Consider the following 19,343-nt stretch of genomic DNA (forward strand, 5'->3'; position numbering starts at 1 on the left):
ATGAATGCATGGAGTATAGTAAATAAGACTGGGGAATTAAAGAGTTGCAGAATACCATGTGGAAATATAGTGAGGCAATAACAGAGATCTGGCAGAAGAACGTTAAGACTGGGTGTTAAATATTCTTGGGTACAAGTTGCAATGATTGTAATGAAGTCATAGACCTCATAAAATATGAGTTTGTTGATTGAGGCTGTTAATCTGATCCAATCAGGGAGCCTGGTTGACAGATAAATACATGAATGTCAGACATCCTGTTGACTCTGTAGTCTGGCTCTGAGGGAGCTGGATCAGTGTCAAGGACTCCCAATGCGTAAAAAGAGGATGACTTGGTAATGGGATACCGACCTTTGTGGAATTATTTTGTGGTGTGAGAGAAAAGCTGAAGAAATTCAATTGCAACAGTTGTCTTTCAGTTAGGATAAGCATTTCTGGCATCATGCTGTTATTTGAGAAGCTTGACTTGTTCAATCTTGCTGTTGAAGACTGGGCCCAGTACGTGGAAAGAATGCATTATTTTTTGCAGGCAAATGACATCAGGGCAGATGAAAAACACCAAGTAGTTCTTTCAACAGCTTGTGGACCCATAGCTTTTTTGATCATTTGGAGCCTAACTTTCCCTGAAGTACCAGATACTAAAACCTTTCAAGTATTGATGGATTTAGTAAAGGAATATTATGACCCCAAGCCTCCTCTTATTTGTCAAATGCTATTGGTTTTAATCAGCATTTCAAGAACCAGGGTATTCTGTATAAGGATTTTTGACTAGGTGAAAACAACTGGCAGAAATATGTAACTTTGGTTAACAATTTATGAGATTCCTAGAGACAATTTGATATGTGGGATTAATTATGTAAGTTTGCAAAAGGGCCTACTGGCTGAAGCCCAACTGGACTTCAAACAGGCACTACAACTGACTCGATTATCGGAAAATGCAGCAAGTGAAGCATATGAGTTGTAGGGTATTCCAATGGGAGTGGACACCCTCGCAAATCTGACTGAGCTTGGGGAACATCTCTTGAGTGAAGGCAGTTGTATAGTCCCATTCACGGCGTATCCTGAACAGGTGGACTCTAGGTCAGCCCACAACAAAATCCCAAAATAAAGTCATGCTTTGGTTGCTGCCCCACCAACATGGATGTGTGAAATGGCAGCAGAAATTCCAATGCCAGACCCAAGACTCAGCCAAACAATAGAAACAGTTTGATACAGGGGACAAAGTTTGTCATAAGACTTATGAAAATGGCCCTGCATGGTTTACAGGCAAGATCGACGCAAGGTCAGGGCCAGTGACATATAAAGTTTGAGTGTGATGGTCCTGAATAAACATGTGAACCATACAAAAGCCGCAAATTCTCAAATGGTGTGGGAGCAAAATGTGCACTGCCACTTAGAACTGTTAGAGATGCTGTCGGAACTCATGGATTCACCTCTGTCAAACGTTGTTGAGTCCTTCAAGTCAGAGATGGACATGATGGATGTAACCACCTTGATGCCTTTGCCGCTGGAAGAGAGTGAAATTCTACTGAGGTGCTCCTGGTGCAGGAGGCGAGCTCCCATTGCTCATGGCAGATGCAGAATGGGAATAACCTGACCCAGTGATGAAATGCCACAGGTGGGTCTCCGAGGAAAAAGACCAGCCAGTGTCCTCAAACTCAGAGGGAGGTTGATGTAGTGATTGTAATGAGGTCAGCAAGCTGGACATAATAGAATATGAGTTCCCTGACTGAGGCTTTAACCTGGTCCAATCAGGGAGCTCTAGCTGACGATAAAAAGAATGAATGTCAGAGATACTGACACTCCAATGCCTGACTCTGAATGAGGCAGTACTATAAACAAACACCGTTCATATGTAAATAAAGAGTGGTAAAAACAATGACTGCAGATGATGGAAACCAGATTCTGGATTAGTGGTGCTGGAAAAGTACAGCAGTTCATGCAGTATCCGAGGAGCAGTAAAATCGACATTTCGGGTAAAAGCCCTTCATCAGGACTTTTGGAGGTATCTAACCAAATGAACTGCAGCAGCTCACTATCAAATGTTTAGGGGTAATTAGGGGTGGGTAATGAATACTGGCCCAGGTAACAATGCTCACATCACCTGAAAGAATGTGAAAATAAAGCTGAGAACTGGCCAAAAGCAATTCAGTATGTCATGGCAGATAATCTCGGCTGGGAACATGATTCACAAGGCTTATCTTTTTGGATGAAAGTGACATGCCAAATAACTTTATTACTCTTACTCATATAGACACACAGGGTGGTAATTCCATTTCAGTCAGATTCCTGTTGTCATGGTTATATTTAATTCCTCAGCTTGCAGTGCTTTTGCAGTGTAGAGATATGTTGCAAGTTCAACATAAAAAGAAACGAATTGGCATTGCTAAAGTTGCTGCTGTCGAAAGGTTGAACAGAGATAATATAGAGACACCCACTTTGCCATGTCTCACTGCAAGTGTTGTGGGAAGGGATGACTGAGGGCAGGAGGGTTTTGTTCCCTGTCAGCGGCAACAGAAAGCCTGCAAAGCTCACTCAGAATACTTGGCTGGAGGTGACTAACAAAGTCAGCAATAGACAAATGGTGAGGAGGAACTGGGAGCACTGCCATAAACAGTTCGATGATCTACATGGCTATGGAAACATAAATCCAAACATGGACCAAGATGGCATGCTCTCTGACCAGCAGTCACCAGAATACAAAAGAGAAGAGCATCTTCTGGGCACAGAGTTCTCCAGACCATGGGAGAGATGTGTGCTCAGCAGTTTCTATGATCGACTGACAGAAATCAGATCCCTAGTACTGCTGGATAGATTCTGCATTGTAGACTGCAGCAGTGTATTGAAAGGCTGAGTGCTGTCCCCGAACAGGATCTTTTTCATCTTGCAGGCCATATGGAAGTTGAACACGAGGGACAGAAGATACAGAAGCCACAGCTAACTTTCCTAACTGACCTTTCAAGGAGGCTTAGGGAGAAATGGAATTCCATCACAGACTCAGTGAAACCATCTCATCATCTTCAAATTCAGGATGTGCATGGCAATAGTATGGTGCAACAAACTGTCATGGTATAAATTGCCATTTCATTGTGAATGCTATGAAAACAATGTCTTAGTGCTTTGTGCTCATTCATTGAGTGAGCAATCTCATGGGAGAGCCATTTAAGCAGCAGCCCTCAGAATAGATGCTGGAATGGAACACTGAATGAATGGAATTCAGGCTCCACCCTGTAGCATTCTCTGGTCAGTCACACTAATGGAGCAACAAAGCAAGGAGTTTGTGCCAGTTTTGCTTTTGCTAATGCTAATGTTTAGAAGGATGAGAGGGGATCTGATTGAGACGTATAAAATTATTAATGGATTGGACACTCTGGAGGCAGGAAGCATGTTTCCGCTGATGGGTGAGTCCAGAAGCAGAGGACACAGTTTAAAAATAAGGGGTAGGCCATTTAGAACAGAGTTGAGGAGAAACGTCTTCACCCAGAGAGTGGTGGATATATGGAATGCTCTGCCCCAGAAGGCAGTAGAGGTCAAGTCTCTGAATAATTTCAAGAAAGAGATGGACAGAGCTCTTAGAGATAGTGGAATCAAGGGTTATGGGGATAGGGCAGGAACAGGATACTGTTTGTGGATGATCAGCCATGATCATAATGAATGGCCTACTCCTGCATCTACTGTCTCTTGTCCCTCTAGTGATCAAGAGAGCTGGGAAATGGCTGAGGTGAGAACATATAATGATGAGGGGGCTACTCACTTTGATATCCCTCAAACATATGGCTCAGCTGCCTATTTAGTGACTATCCGGTGGGTTGGCTCTCTCAGCTCTTGCAAACCCTTTTTAAACTTGGGACACTCCAGATCCGTGTTAGAAAACCAAACACCACTAAGGGCCAGGTATAAGCAACCACACACCTACAATTCCACCCACACACTCAAATAGAAATCTCACCCACACAATGCAATCTGAAAGACTTGGAGACTTACCTGAGATGTGTTTTGCCTCATTAATAATCACAAAAACAAAACTTGGAAACACACATCAGCTATTGCAGCATTTTGGAGGAGAATTAACATTTTAGGTCTGTGTCCTTACACTGAAGGTTGACATGAAATGTACTGTTTCTCCCTTCTCAGATGCTGCTTGATCTGCTGAACACTTCACGTTTTTATTTCAGAATGCCAGTACAGGTAGTAGTTTACTTTTGTTTGACCTGATTAACACTGAGAATTAATTTGGCTGAAAAGGAAAAAAAGTTTCTTAACAAAGGAATGTGAAAATTAGGCTGCAAAGGCATTTTAACTGTGTTGAACTATGTTTGGCCGCAAGCATAAATACAACAAATTGTCTGGCTGGCTTAGCCTGAATTGAAATTTGAGTTATTTGAGTTAGATAAGACTAAAACTAAACTCTATTGAAGAAAGGAGTATGAGTTCAGGGTTTGGGAGGCTCTCCAGTGACAGGTTGGCCCTGATAATGTACACCCACCTGCTCCATGGGGAATGGGACCTTGTTCCAGGAGACTGCAGATGTCAGAAATGCCTTAAAGTCACACAGCACAGAAAAAAGACCCTTCCTGCCAACTCATCCACACTGAGCGGTTATCCCAATCTGACTTAGTCCTCTTGGCCCATATCCCTCTAACCCTTCCTACTCATATACCCATCCAGATGCCTTTTAAATGCTGCAATTATACTCACCTCTACCACTTCCTCTGGCAGCTCATTCCATTCACGCATTGGCCCCTGCATGAAAAGGTCACCCTTCAGGTCCTTCTCAAATCTTTCCCCTCTCACCTTAAATCCATGCCCTCTAGTTTTAGACTCCTCTACCCGAGGAGAAAAACCTTAGCTATTCGCCCTGTCCAGGCCCCTCATGATTTTATAAACCTCTTTAAGGTCACCCTCAGCCAACACTTCTTTTGCAATAAAAAGTTAACAATAACTGTATTCATATATCAAGTTATAGGCAGAAGAAAACATCAAATTTAATCCTGAGATCACAGCATAAAATTACAATCTCCAATTGTGCTGGCTTATTCTGTTAAAAGATGTTGCATTTTTTATTGTAGAATTCTCTCATTTCCACTGATGTACCTCTGAACTCTAGTTGTTGTAAGTTAGGCAAAATGTAGATATGGAATCGAGCATGCCACATGTATCATTTTAGCAAAATCAGGTATGACAAAACTGTTCAGGCACAGGGAAGTAGCAGATGGATCTACTGCACAATTCATGATTTCTTTCTGCTAAACTTTAAACCAGAAGGAGCCAGGATTGGTCTTTTTTTTGGATTATATCCCAAAAAATCCCTTTGATGTCTTAATCTGTGACAACATGTGACCACACACAGGAATAACCTCAAAGATTTTGCTCTTGCTATATGAATACAGTTATTGTTAACTTTGTTTTGATAAAGAAATGCATACATCAATCAGCTATTTAAACTTTACTGTTGTCAAGGAGTACTCCACCTGATGCTGCCTGATCTGAGGGTTTGCATTTTTTTATGTTAGACTGCCAGCAACCACACTGCATTTTGCTTCTGTGTTATCTAAAACTCAATTACCCACATTCTACTCAATATTAAGCATTGGTTATCTATTGTTATATTAATCTCTACTGACTTCTCCACAGCTCAGGAAACTGACATAAAATTCTCCTAGTTCACAATCATGATCATATCCAACTGTATAATCTTCTCCAGCACTACACTTCACGTACATAAAACAAATTCACTCATTGTAGTTGCTCCACAATTAGTGCGTGGTGTGTTCATCATAGCTTTGCTTTGCACAATACTTTTCCTAAAATCTTTAATTTTGTTTCAGTACCTTCAATACTGACCACTTTCAGTTATGTTTTCTATCCTTTGTTTAATTTCCATTCTTAGCTTAAGTGTGAGCCTTAGATTCAAATTACACAATCAAATTATTTCATTCATAACATAATTCAAACCAGTTAAATTACAGGATCATCAAACCTCCACATTGTCAGTGAATATAAAGTATGAACTTGTTGTTTATCTGTTAGAACTGATTTAGTAATAGGTTGATAAGAGTCCAAAAAGCTACTTTCTTAATCCCAAAAACAAAAATCCATTATTTGTTTAAAAACATACAGGCTTATTACTGATTTATTTTCTAATCAGGTAAATGTAATTTAGAAAAAACAAAGTTATTTTAAATTCTCAGTAGCATGAGGAAAACAATGAAGCTAAAAACAAAAAGGCACCATCAGAGTCAACATATTATTTCTAACAAAATACAAAGTAAAAGAAATACACAGCAGAATGAAGTAGCAACATTATCATCTAATTATCAAATATCCATGCTTAAATTTGGAGGAAAGTCAATTCTATAAATATGTTGAAATATTTGCATATTGATATTTTAGAATCGAGATAAACTATTCATATTTTGCATATTCTCTCCATACATTATTCAAATACACTTTGTTATAATTCAGTAAACGATGTGCAAACCAAATAATAAACATGACGGAATAACTTTTATTTAAAACATTTTACAGTCATACTTTAAACCACTAGCTTGCATCATTAATCAACCACAAACCAATAAGAACATTTAAAAATTGCTATATGAATTCATAACCAATGCTTTCGTTCTTTCCCTGGCCTCAACTAAAATCAGTTTAAAACTAACATTAGACTTTTTTGTTACATTTTATTTAGTTAAATAATTTCAGTAGAAAAGAGTGCTTTGTGTTCAACAATGGCAAAGTCAATAAAGGAATGGAAAATATTTTTAAATAAAAAAGCAAAACCCTTTCATCTATATGAAAATTATTCATGTGCATTTGGTGCAAACAGTTTTTTAGTGCCTCTCTCTGCTCTGAAGTGCTCATCTAACTTATCTAAACCATTTTTGTGCATGCACAGCTATTAGAAATCCATACACTAGGTGATTTATTTATTCACCTCAGGCTCTTAAAACCATTATGCCATTGGCTTAAGGAACTAATTCCAAAGTGATAGAAAAAGAGCTTGTTGTAAAATTAAATGAAATTGAGTCACAATTTGACCATATTGCTCAATCATATTTGACATTTTGAATGATTTATTATTCTCAAAAAATGAATATTGAACCCATTATTAAAAACTCTGCCATGAGGCTTTGACTATGAAACAATGCTTTGCTCCTTCTTGGAACTGAAGGGGTCAAAGATCCGATGGGACACAAGTGGCTCATGAATTCAAACAATAGTTTAAATAACCCGAAATACTTATTCTGCTTTTAAGCACTGGCATAATAATTTTGCTTCTGGCAGTCTTTCAACTCAACCAATCAATACTTGAAAGTTATTAACTTTAATATTTCAGAACTGCAGCATCTAAGATGTAATTATATTAGCCACAAAAATTTGTTAAGGATAAAATGAGCTATCATGTAAAGAATGTTGAATTGTTGGTGTATACAAATGAGGCAGCTAATTCAAGGGGAGGAGATGGCCTCGTGGTGTTATCACTAGACTGTTAACCTAGAGATGGAAATGTGTTGCTGGAAAAACGCAGCAGGTCAGGCAGCATCTAGGGAACAGGAGAATCGACATTTCGGGCATTAGCCTAGAGACCCTGGTAATGATTTGTTTCAAATCCTGCCATGGCAGATGGTAGAATTTGAATTCAGTAAAAATCTAGAATTAAGAGTCTGATGCTGACTATTGGTGGGAGGGGAGGGAAAAATAAACTGGCTTTTTTTTCTGCCTTACCTGGTCTGGCCTACACAGCTATGTGGCCAACTCATAAACTGCCCTCTAGGCAATAAATGCATTTGTTGCTGGCCTAGCATGTGATGGCCTCAGTCCGCTAATGGCTAAACAATCAAAAAAGTTCATGCCATCTCAAATGCCAGAAAGCATTCGTATAACTCAGTGCTGGAAAGTTAATAGACCGTACACTAGTAATATTTGCCGAGACAAATTACATTTCATGAATTAAAACCTACTGACTTATTCAAGAACACTTATGTAGCTATGCAAATTAGTCTGAAACAAGTGAAACTGAAATGAGTAGTCTTCTGAACAGCTCTTTCCATTTACCTCTTTTGGTTTAAATTGGTTAGACTACCAAAACAAAACATATATTCTTCAGGTAATCTCTCACTGATGGTCCAAAAGTAATCAGTGTTGGTCCAGCAATGGCAATATTCAACTTAATAATGTTTGCAAAACAAAAGCAGTATATATAAATAGATGCACATATATCTATATATTATATAAAATATATTTCAACTGAATAAGGAGTTACAAATTACATGTTGATCAAATAGAACATAGAACAGTATAGCACAGTATAGGCCCTTTGGCCCACAATTTGTCAATAAATTTTAAACTTTCCAACCAAATTAGCTGAAATATAAAATAATGGTTATGTAAAAATCTCATTTAACCTTAAGTGGCCTCAGTTCTCATTTCCTATGAGGCTTTATCACTGTATTTTCTTTCCCATTTCACAATAGCCATAAGAACCAATGTTGACAGTAAGGTCCTCCTGCTTATCACTGCTGCATTGCAGCATTGCTTATAGCCATTTCCCTCTGTATTCTGATTTGTATCCCTGGATGCGACAATAGTTCTTTTATTTGATTAAGTTTGCACAGTACTGTAATGGTTTCTTTCTGCAGAGCATTCCTAATTACGTCAGAATCACGCTTTTTCCCTGAAGAAGAAAAGATAAAAATGTGTTTCATTTAACAAAAGCTGACTTGATTCTACCATTTATGATTCAAATTTTCTAAAAATGTAGAAGAAATGTAGACTATGTCACAAGCACAACCATCATTATAAGTAAATTCTGGTAGATTCCATGCACATAAACTAACTTAGCTTCCATACAGTAGTTTTGTGAAATGAATAAATCCACTTCATCTTTTGCAAGAATTCAAACAGGTTTATATATGGACTATTTTCAATCATTTTAGATTTATTTTGTACTGTGTTTCACTCCCTTTGCTGCTTCAATAAAAAGAACTGTAGTTGTACAAATTAAATCCATGAAATTGGTGACATTAAGAACCAAATCAATATTTCGATATGCGAGACCCTTTTGACACTTGAGGTCCAAACACACGATTTAGCAGACGACCACTCTTTCCTGCTGTTGATTTGGGGAACCTTGGAAGGATAAATGTATTGGTCTTTGTTATTTTCATTTCAATTAAATTTTTCTCCCAGCTTTTTCATCCTCGGCATTCAATGCTTGAGATAGTGACCATGTGTTTTCATATAAATATTCTTTGCTCACACTAAACATGTGCTTTCAAATGTAACGTTTTCATTTCTTGTTCTCATTGTTTGAGTCAATGTCAGTAAAGGTAATTCTCTTCCCGTTCCAATTTGCTTTAGTTTGTGTTTCCTCTAGGTATTGCTGTACAGCCTTAATCACAGCGGTCTCCACTAGTTGTTTACTCAGACTGACCAGTTCTTCCTCATCAGGTTCTTTCTTTTGTCCTACACACCACAACAAACAAAACAAGTCAGGAACCACCTTCAGAGCAGGGCACACTAAATTCTTACCACATTCAGCGACAACAGTTTGCATTTATATAGCACCTTCAAAGAAAAAAAACATCACAAGGTGCTTCACAGAAGTACAATATAAGTTCTAACTCATGTTAAAACCTTAGATAATCAACTTCTCTGAGGAAGTGCTAGTACAATATTGCACATTTTGTCATGTCGAGATTTAGTCACTGGACGATGTACTTTTGTTCTTCAAAATTATGGATCCAATACTGAATGTCACTTTTTTTATAAAGCAGATCAGGGTTAATGGTGAGGGAGGTCAGTATTGAGAAATGAAGATCTTCTCATTTTAGCTGCTAAGTGTTCACTATCATTCACTCCTCGCTCTGCAACAGAATATTTATCTCCCCAGTTGAGATTATGGCCTGATTATTTCACGCCACCTCCTAATGCGCTTTCTATGTTGGGGCACAATAACTAAGTTAGGTGGCTAGCCTGCCACCTTCTCACCCATCCCCAAACACAACCGCAATGGAAAAGATGGACAGACGCTGAAGTCAGTAGTCCATCCACCACAGATGAACAAGCTCAAGTGATTCCAATAAAATGCTGCCTGAGACATGGCTGGCATGGTTAGCTTGTTTTTAATGACCTCCATGAACAAAGGCAGGAAGCAAAGAGTTTACTTCATTTGGAGGATGCAGTGGGCGCATTAGGGGCTTCCCCTCTTTCTTCCACTCCACCTGCCTGAGAAACCTGTCCCTGGGGTCTATGATCCCTCTTCATCCAAAACTCCAGCACTTATATTATCAGGGCAGCCACGATCCTCTTCAGGCCTCTCCGTGCAGTCAGTCCCGGCAACACCCACTGCAGGTCGTTCTGCTATAAGGTAACAGTTGCGTTCCTCTGCAACCCAGTGTTATAGAAAATCATGACATGGAAAACCACTATAGAAAATCGCCACAGAAAACCATTCAGTAGAAAGTTCACCTTATCCAAACTTCATTCACATTTGGTCAATCGCGTTATAGCCAATTCGCATTGACAAAACGGGTTATACCAGAACGACCTGTATGGAGCACCGGCCCTGCTGGAGTAATGGAGATACCTGAAATCAAATTGACTGCTAGCTCTGGATGACAGGCCTTCCACCCAAGCGAGTGGCAGAAGTCAAGGTAGTCCAAGTCATTGGACAAGGTAGCTTACTCGCAATGTGTCGTGGTGCAAGGTGGAATTATTTTGGTCCATCAATTCAATGCTCACTTTTCTTCTGGGGTAAGGGTAAAAAATCTGCCTAAATGTAATTTTATGCCCTTTAGGTTTGAGGTGAATGCTTATGCCTCAATAACAACTGCACTAAGACTGACAAAATTAACAATATGTCTTACAGGCATCAAAGAAAGATACTTCATCCCATTAGTTGGGACTGGTTTAAACCATGGCAATTGTGTGATTACAGATGGAAGGGGCCACTCTGTAATTGTGCCATTCAGCTTTCCAATAGCCTGAGCCTTATGAAAAAGCATACAGCTGAGTTCTCTTCATTGCAGATATCGAGATTTATAATCTGATATTGTACAAATCTTATGCAATATCACGTAGGGGTTTGAGGTAATCAACAGGCATTTACCTTAAGATTCAAATATGATCACATGGATTGTCCTTCACACCATGTAAAATGCAGCCTGGCAGGAATTGATCTCTCAATTCTTTCCTTTAAAAATTTCAAATATGTTCTCTATGACGAACAGGCTGCTAGTCAAGTTGTCTTTTTAAATACATTCTCAAAAATATTTTAAAAGATCATGCAATAAATAAATAAACACACCTCAATCAGGTTTTATTATCAATAATATAATTCTCAAAAAATTATGATACAAATTTATCAATCTAAAAATATTAAAACAAAAAGTCTATTAAAAGTGTTGCCTTTTCATGCTTACACTTTCAAATAAGAAGCTGAATATGGAAATCCAACAGAATCAAGTGCACAATTACCATATAAGAATTGGACCAAAGTGACCAGGACAATATGTATCTAAAGTACAACAGACATTGAAAAAGGATTTAAAAAAAAAAGGAACAAAGTTATCTAAGCTTACTGACATCACCTAAGTGAGATATTATGACAATGCAGTATTGTTCTGCACTATGCAAAATGTTGATTTTAATATAAATGACAGTGACAAACGTTGAAAAGACAAACTTTTGATAAATAGACTGTTCTCAGTTTGTGAACAGGGTGAGAGATGACTATACTATTCACTCAGTACCACATTTTGAAAACAAATTAGTTCTTCATTGGAGAACTACTCATTTCTCTATACTTACCTAATAATGTGACAAGTTCCTCTGAGATAAAACAATTTAGTCACTTCTGAAAACAAGAAATTTAGTAGCATGTGCATCTCAAGTTATTGGTTAAGCATACTTCTGTTTCATACAAAACAACTCACATCGGGACAAACACATTAAAAGTGTGCATGAATATCCTAAATATTGCATCACACTAGTTGGAAGTAACTGCAGGTCAGTACAACTATCCTTTATTTAGCATCTTTAATGTATTCCTAACAAATCACATGCTAATGGAAGCATCCTAAACAAAAACCTCTTCCCCATAAAAAGCTTGAAATATGGGTGGGTTACAGTCCTGACCTGTAATGTTTACATGAAGATCTTTTTGGTTGCTATAATTTTACTGGATAAAAATTCTCTTTTTACTACTCTTGCTTAATAACTTACTGCTTTTAGTATCTGACTCTAATTCACTGCTATTAAGTCAGTTGTTTACCATTCCTCTCGCTCCTTCTGGCATGACAGTTCCTATTCAGCACTTTCCAGCTCTGATCCTCTCCTGCTCAGTGCCCTTGCTGCTTCTGTCTCCCAGCTCCTTTCCACTCACAATTTTTCAGCTACTTCACTCTTCCAAACCATCCCCATTTGCCATTTTCCTCTCCTGACTCCCTCATAGGTTCTGTTTTACCCACCACCTTCTGCCCAAGCTCTTGCTTCTGGAGAACAGTAATAAGCAGGAAGCAATGAATGTTCAGGAGGAGAAAGTTCCACTGTGTTTAAAAAATACAAACATCCCCAGTCTGCATGCTTGAACTAACCACATGAAAGATAAAATAGAGGCAGTTCTATTTGGTTTTTTGTTTGTAATTTGCAGATCATACTAAGACATAAAAAGGCATTATTAGAACATATTTTATATGTATAAGGAGGTTCAAGGTCAAAAACTAAAACCAAAGATCATGTTCCTCAAGAGAATCTGGACAGTAAGGTTAGACGAATTTACATATACTTATTGGTAAGTTTGTCAATTTTGGTGTTTTTAGGAGAAAATAAACCTAATGTTAGATTTAGAAGTGCTGTTTGAATGAATGAAGACAAGGAGAAAGTAAGGATTTACATAGTGCCTTTTCAGAACATCCCAAATGCCCTTTGCAGCTGACAGTTTAAGCAATTAGAGGCAATTGTAGGCTAGAAAATTGGGGGCTTGGTAGATGACAAGCAGCGGGGGGAGGAGTAGGCTTTAGTTGGAAGGATGTGACTAGTGCGCCCAGTTAGTTAGGACCTCAACAATTCACCATATCTATTAACAACCAATCTCAGTTTTTCAAGGAGAGATGGAACTGTAAACAATGTAGACAGAAGCACAAAATTAAAAAGATATTAAATGAACTTAGATTAACTGAACAGGCAAAACCGAGGCAAAGAGATTTCAATGTAGACAAGTGTGAGATCATCAACTTTGGATCAAGGAAGGATAGACTAGCAGTTTCTAAACAGTTAGAAATAATGGAGTTTCAAAGTGACTTAATGATCCATAGACTGTTTAACTGTCATAAATTAGTCCAGCAGATAATCAAAAAGGATAATGAAATACTGGCATCTATATTCAGAGAACTTGAATATATTGGGATAGAAATCATGATACATCTGTACAAAACCCCAGTTAGACCATATGTAAAGCAGTACAATGTTCTCTTCTGGTCACAACTTGACTCCATCTGCTCTTCCCTCTGCTTTGGGAAAGCAATCAACATAACCAAAGACCACTCCCACCCTGATTATACTCTCTTCCACCATCAGGCAGAAGATACAAAGGTTTGAAAACACATACCAACAGATTCAAGAACAGCTGCTTCCCCACTGTTATCCGACTTACGAAAAGACCCTGAATATTAGAGTTGATCTTTCTCTGCACCTTCTCTGTAGCTGCAACACTCTCTTCTGCATTGTTCTATTTTTCTTATGCACTTATGTAAAATAGGATTTGTTTGGTTAGTGCACAAAACAATACTTCTCACTGTATCTTGGTACATGTGACGGTAATAAAAAAAGTATGTAGAGTTTATTAATGACCCATACAAATGGAATCGTTCATAGTGAAAGTATTTTCCTCAACACAGTATCACACGATCAAGCTAATCTTACTTTTGGAAGTGCTTATGAGTGAAGATAAGGAGGGTTGGAAGAAGGAAATTGTGCAATCTCATTTAGAAAATCTCAATCTCCCAGCCAACAAAGTAATTTTGATGTATAGTCATATAGGCATGGTAGCAATTAGTTAAAAGCAAGCTCTCACAAACATAAAATAGGTAACTAACCAAACAACCTGTTTGTTATTTTGATTAGGTGTCTGGAAAAGTAACACTTCCTCTTTGTCAGACACCACCATGGCATCTTGAACATGCATCTGACTGAGCAGATAGGGCCTGAGCTTAATGGCTCATCCAAAATTCAGCACATCTGAGTGTGCAAACTCCCTCAGCACTGCAACATGGGTACTCAATGTGGTGTGAACACCCATGACCAAGGACAGTTAAGCTTATCTCAGGATATATTTATGTTGTCATAATGGAGGAGTATTGTCATAATAGATTAAATTACAGGCAAGACAATGATCTAATAAGTTACAACGACTATAGTTACATGGCATCTGAAAGCTCCCAAAGCTCTCCACAGAAGAGTTATAAAGAAAATCTGATGCTGAACCACATAAGGAGAAGACATCAGAGCAAGCAACCAAGAGGTAGGTTGTAATAATCATTTTAAAGGAAGAGAAAGACACAGAGAGCTGGAGGCATATTGGGAGGGAATGCAAGAGCTTATGACCTTGGTAGCTGCAAATGGGTGGAGTGATTAAAATCTATCACAAGTTCAGAATTGGTGAAGTGCAAAGATCATTCAGGGTTACCTGGCTACAGAAGGTTATAGAGATAGCGATGGACAAGGCAAGGGTGAGAATCTTAATATGGAGGCAGTGCTAGACAGTGAGCCAACAAGTCAACAAACACATTGAGATGTTTAAATAAACATAGAGTAAGATTACGAATAGCAGTATTTTTGGATGAACTTACATTTACAGAACATACAATGGGTAGCAAAATTACAGTTCTTCAACACTGTCCTTTAAATTACATATGGGTACAGTTTATGAATTTGCTGTTCAGAAACATATGGCAGGAATTCATTAACAGAAGCGACCATGCAATGCAAGAACTGTTGGATGCTCTAAGCTCTAATTACTCCATCACAATTCCTCCTATGCATTCTTGCCAGGTGAAAACTCATGTCAGAAACAGAAATTTGAAAACTCCGCTTTTTAGACCAGGGGATTACTCATGCAGTTTGTGGTTTGTACTGAGTAAGGCAATGCTAATGAACATTGGTGTTCCTAGGTCAGAATGGAACATAATTCAGGACTCCTGCTCTGTCACTAACCCTTGCTCTAATGTTTGCTTGTGAAACTGTCCGTGCATATAAATCTTGCTCTCTGCATATGTGTATGTCTGAAGAAGTGGGAAGGGAGTGGTGAGGAGTACAATGTAGTGATTGGGAAACCTGTTAAGTACAAATTTCTCTCAGATCCTATCAGAAAGATTGGATTATGTTTGGCATCTGTTTCCTAAGCACAATCAGCCAGGTGAGAGGTTGGGTTGACTAGCTGTAGGATAGGTAAGCTTGTGGTACCAGATTGCTACCAGTGAGACTAGAGGAGGAAAGAGAGAGCAGGGAAAACTCATTGTTTTGCAGGGATGGGAAAGGGTTCTTGGAAAGGCACAAGAGGACATCTATGTGTTGGGGGAGGTTACCTAGAGAAATTGAGGGGAACAAGAGAATAAAGGGGCAGAGGTATCAGATGGTGGTTGTGGTCTGCGAGACACTGCATGGGAACCATGGAACAGAGTCGAAGATCGTGAATGGCATAGCTGGGGGTGAGGAGGAGATCAGAAGAGCAAATAATTACAGAGAAAGTGCCTTCAGGGTGCTAGGAGGTTTATAATGTAGCCTGCCAGACTAGTGGTTTCTCATCGTCTGCAAACAGTTCTGAAGGAACCATCAGCATACTCTGAGATAAAAATATTAGGCATGCACTCTCATTCCAACGGAAGGTTAAATTTTGCCTTGGGACTTCTAAAGGTTTTAAAATGTTAATTTCCCACCTCATCTGAACTCACCCATTGTCCAGCTTTAAAATTACTGTATTTTTATCTGTATGGAAGTAACTTTTAAGTTTGAGAGTAAGTTCCCTTTATAGTTGAATGATATGATCTATGGTTAGTTTGCTGAGATACACATCAAAGATGAGCATTTGGTGAGGTACAGCAGACCTGTCTGATACAGAATGAATTAAATTCTAGTAATAAAACAAGTGATACATTCATAACAGGAAATGAAAAAGGAAAACAGCTTGTAATTGAAGATCTACAGAAAAGCTTGTGTAAGATTAACAACGGTTAAGGTGAATGAGAGACATTAATGAAACCTTTCCTGTCAGACTGCTTAGGAACATACCACATGGTTTAATTACTCATTGTTAGTTCATCACAACAAGGAACCCAATGTAAACAATAGCTTTTCCCCCATAATGCAATGGCACAACAATTCTGATACATTTTATGCTCATTCTAATTTCCCTAGCAACATTCCCATCTCAACATCAAACACAAAATCATCTACAGTGACAGGATAATATGTCCAATTTTACAGATAATTATTTCCAGGCGTCAGGAAGTGGAACCATTTTATGCCCAATGTGCACTGTTGAAGAGATCAGTTTAAAGCCAAAGGTCAGACCCAATTCCAATATATAAAAGTAAAAAGAGGAGGGCTCTTTTAGTAAAGTCTTCGAGGAGAAAGTGAGGACTGCAGATGATGGAGATCAGAGCTGAAAATGTGTTGCTGGAAAAATTATCTTAGCCTGCTGGACAGACTTTCCTCATTCCTGAAGAAATGCTTATGCCTGAAACGTCGATTCTCCTGTTCCTTGGATGCTGCCTGACCTGCTAGGCTTTTCCAGCAACACATTTTCAGCTCTTTTAGTAAAGTCCCTACATCTGGGTCAGAAGACTCTGATCTCACCTGCTCCAGATATGTCATACCTGAACAGGTTGATTAAAAATATCCACAAATAAAGCATTTACAGAGATAATGAAAAAAAAATCAAGATTTCAGGGTGGAACTAATCACTGATACTTTGATTGTTATCAATAATCAAACACTAATAGCTAATGAATTTGAATGTTTTTTTGTTTTAAGTCACCACAAAAGTATTACTGTAAGAGGAGGATATGCAATAATGTTCATTTTTACCAGTGACAAGGTTGATTTATATGCATCTCCCGGCTGCCACATACAGAATCCTACAAATAACATACTCAATTGTCTCTTTAGTGAGACATATCACTTATAGGTGAGTACAAAAGAATATTGAAATAACTTCACAGACGCTGGTACCCCATCACCATGTTACCCTTTATTTACATGTCAAGTGTTCTTGATACTGACCCAGCTCTCTCAGAGCTAGCTCTCAGAGTGCCAAGATGTCAGACATTCCTGTTCTTATTTGTCAATCAGATTGACTGCCCCAATCAGGGAACCCATATTCTATGATGTCCACCTGGCTGACCTTGTTACACTCACTACATCCCTCGACCTCTGAGTCCGAGGACATACGCTGGTTCTTTTTTCTGTCACTCATCCTGAGGCATTTTAGCACTGGGTCAGGTTCCTCCAATTTTGCCTCTGGTACAACAGCATGTAACGCACAGTGTCTCAAGTCTTGCGCCCAGAGCATCTCTGAAGAAATTCATTCTCTTCTTCAGGCAGAAAAGGCGTTGAGATGGCAATATCCATCGCGTCCATCTCACATCCTGAGATATCTTCAATGCTTGTTGGAAGGGAGAACCCATGGGTTATGGAAGATTCGGAAAAGCTATCGAGGAGTTGAGCACATTTTGCTTTCCTACTATTGGCACATTTGCAGGTTTCATATGGTCCGCATGCTTTTTTCAGCTCCCTCACACCTACCACAATTTTATACGTCACTAGACCTGACCTCGCAACGACCATACCTCTTACCCATGCAGGGCCATTCCCATGGTTCCTACACCAAACTTTGTCCCCTGAAGTAAACAGTCTCTCTCATGCTTAGTAAAGTCTTGTGTCCAGTATTGGCGTTCCTGATGCTGTTTCACCCACCCTCCCCCAGGTCTGGGATGATCAGGATTAACCAAAAACGGCGTCTTCTCCCCATTGCAACTCTGCTGGAGGTATCCCTGTAGTTGGAACAGGGGTGGTCTGATAATCAAAAAGGAACCAAGACATTTTGGTATGCAGTGAAGCTGCAGGCTGCTCTTTAAGTCTGACTTCAAAGTTTGGATTTCTGTTTCTGCTAGACCATTATGGATGATAGGGAGTTGTCCTTATATATCAAATACCATTCAACTTTAGGAAGTACTCAAATTCTCTGCTGGCGAACAATGGCCAATTATCTGTAACCATCACTTCCAGGAGTTGCATATTGTAAAAGATGCACGCAGTTTTTATATCGTCATCCCCATGTTTAACAAATGAACTCTATACATGCCCAGCCACTTTGAGTGGGTATCCACAATGACTAAGAACATTGAACTTATGAAAGGACCTGCACAGGTGTAACTGAGTCCAGGGTTTAGCTAACTATTTAGCTAACTATTCCCATGTATGAGTAGCTGCTGCCGGCAATTAATCTCTTTGTTGGCAATCTGAATACAGTCCCACCAACATGGCTATGCAAGCATCTAATCCTGACAACCAGACATAATGTCTTGCCATCATCTTCATTCTGGAAACCCCTGAATAAAACAGGTGGTGTTCAGCCGGTAACTGGCAGCGACCTTTGCTCGTGACAATTACACTTCCACCTCATAATCAACTGCTGTCCTCTACTGTGATCTGGTCTCTCTGGGTCCGAAAAGGTTTCCAATCTGGTTGTTACAGCCTTTTGGTTTCCCACATCACCACCAGGTGTTTCAGTTTTGAAAGGACTGAACCTTTCTGCATCCAAAATCTGATATTATCAGCTGTGACTGGAAGTGTGTTCAGAAAATTTAAAACAATTAAAACCATCCAGTGGAGGTACCATTGGTGTTGCTTCTGCCAGTGGGAGGTGGCTCAGTGCATCCACATTCGCTAACCTGGTCTTGTCGACTCTGTAGCACAAGTAAGTCACTTGGGATGCCCGGAACACACATCTTTCCCTTCTAAGCTTCTTGGATGGTGTTCCAAATTGTAATTATACGCAATTAATATTAGAGCCCACCACTGAATCTGGCCTGAAACTATGGGCAGCACTGCCTTGTCCTCTTTAAATAGATTTTAAAGTGGCTCATGGTATGTTATTATTACAAATTTACATCTGTAAAGATATTGGTAGAACTTCCTGACTCCAAATATGACTGGCAAATGTCCTTGTCTATCTGGATGTATTAACGCACTACATTAGCCAAAGTCCTAGAATCATACACTATTGGGTGTTCCTCTTCATTTGGCCACCTAAGAGCTGGTACTACCCCAACAGGAAGGCATTT

The 19,343-nt window shown here is 39.0% G+C and overlaps 1 protein-coding gene across 3 annotated transcripts in view; it reads right to left on the reverse strand.

Moving 5' to 3' along the window:
- Window positions 1-7,666: 7,666 nt before the first annotated feature.
- Window positions 7,667-19,343, reverse strand: part of LOC122544271 (A-kinase anchor protein 7-like) — a 192,948-nt gene continuing 181,271 nt past the window's right edge. The window contains exons 8-9 of one of the 3 annotated variants that reach the window (XM_043683354.1): window positions 9,260-9,465; window positions 8,565-8,674 (exon numbers count right to left, since the gene is read on the reverse strand). In XM_043683354.1, the coding sequence (XP_043539289.1) occupies window positions 9,290-9,465 (176 nt within the window). In that variant the 3' untranslated portion in view covers window positions 8,565-8,674; window positions 9,260-9,289. Of the gene's footprint in view, window positions 8,675-8,849; window positions 9,466-19,343 lie in introns of those variants that run through there. The other 2 variants (XM_043683364.1, XM_043683346.1) reach the window with 2 other exon arrangements.

The sequence above is a fragment of the Chiloscyllium plagiosum genome, chromosome 3, assembly GCF_004010195.1.
Source record: "Chiloscyllium plagiosum isolate BGI_BamShark_2017 chromosome 3, ASM401019v2, whole genome shotgun sequence".
Taxonomy (NCBI): domain Eukaryota; kingdom Metazoa; phylum Chordata; class Chondrichthyes; order Orectolobiformes; family Hemiscylliidae; genus Chiloscyllium; species Chiloscyllium plagiosum.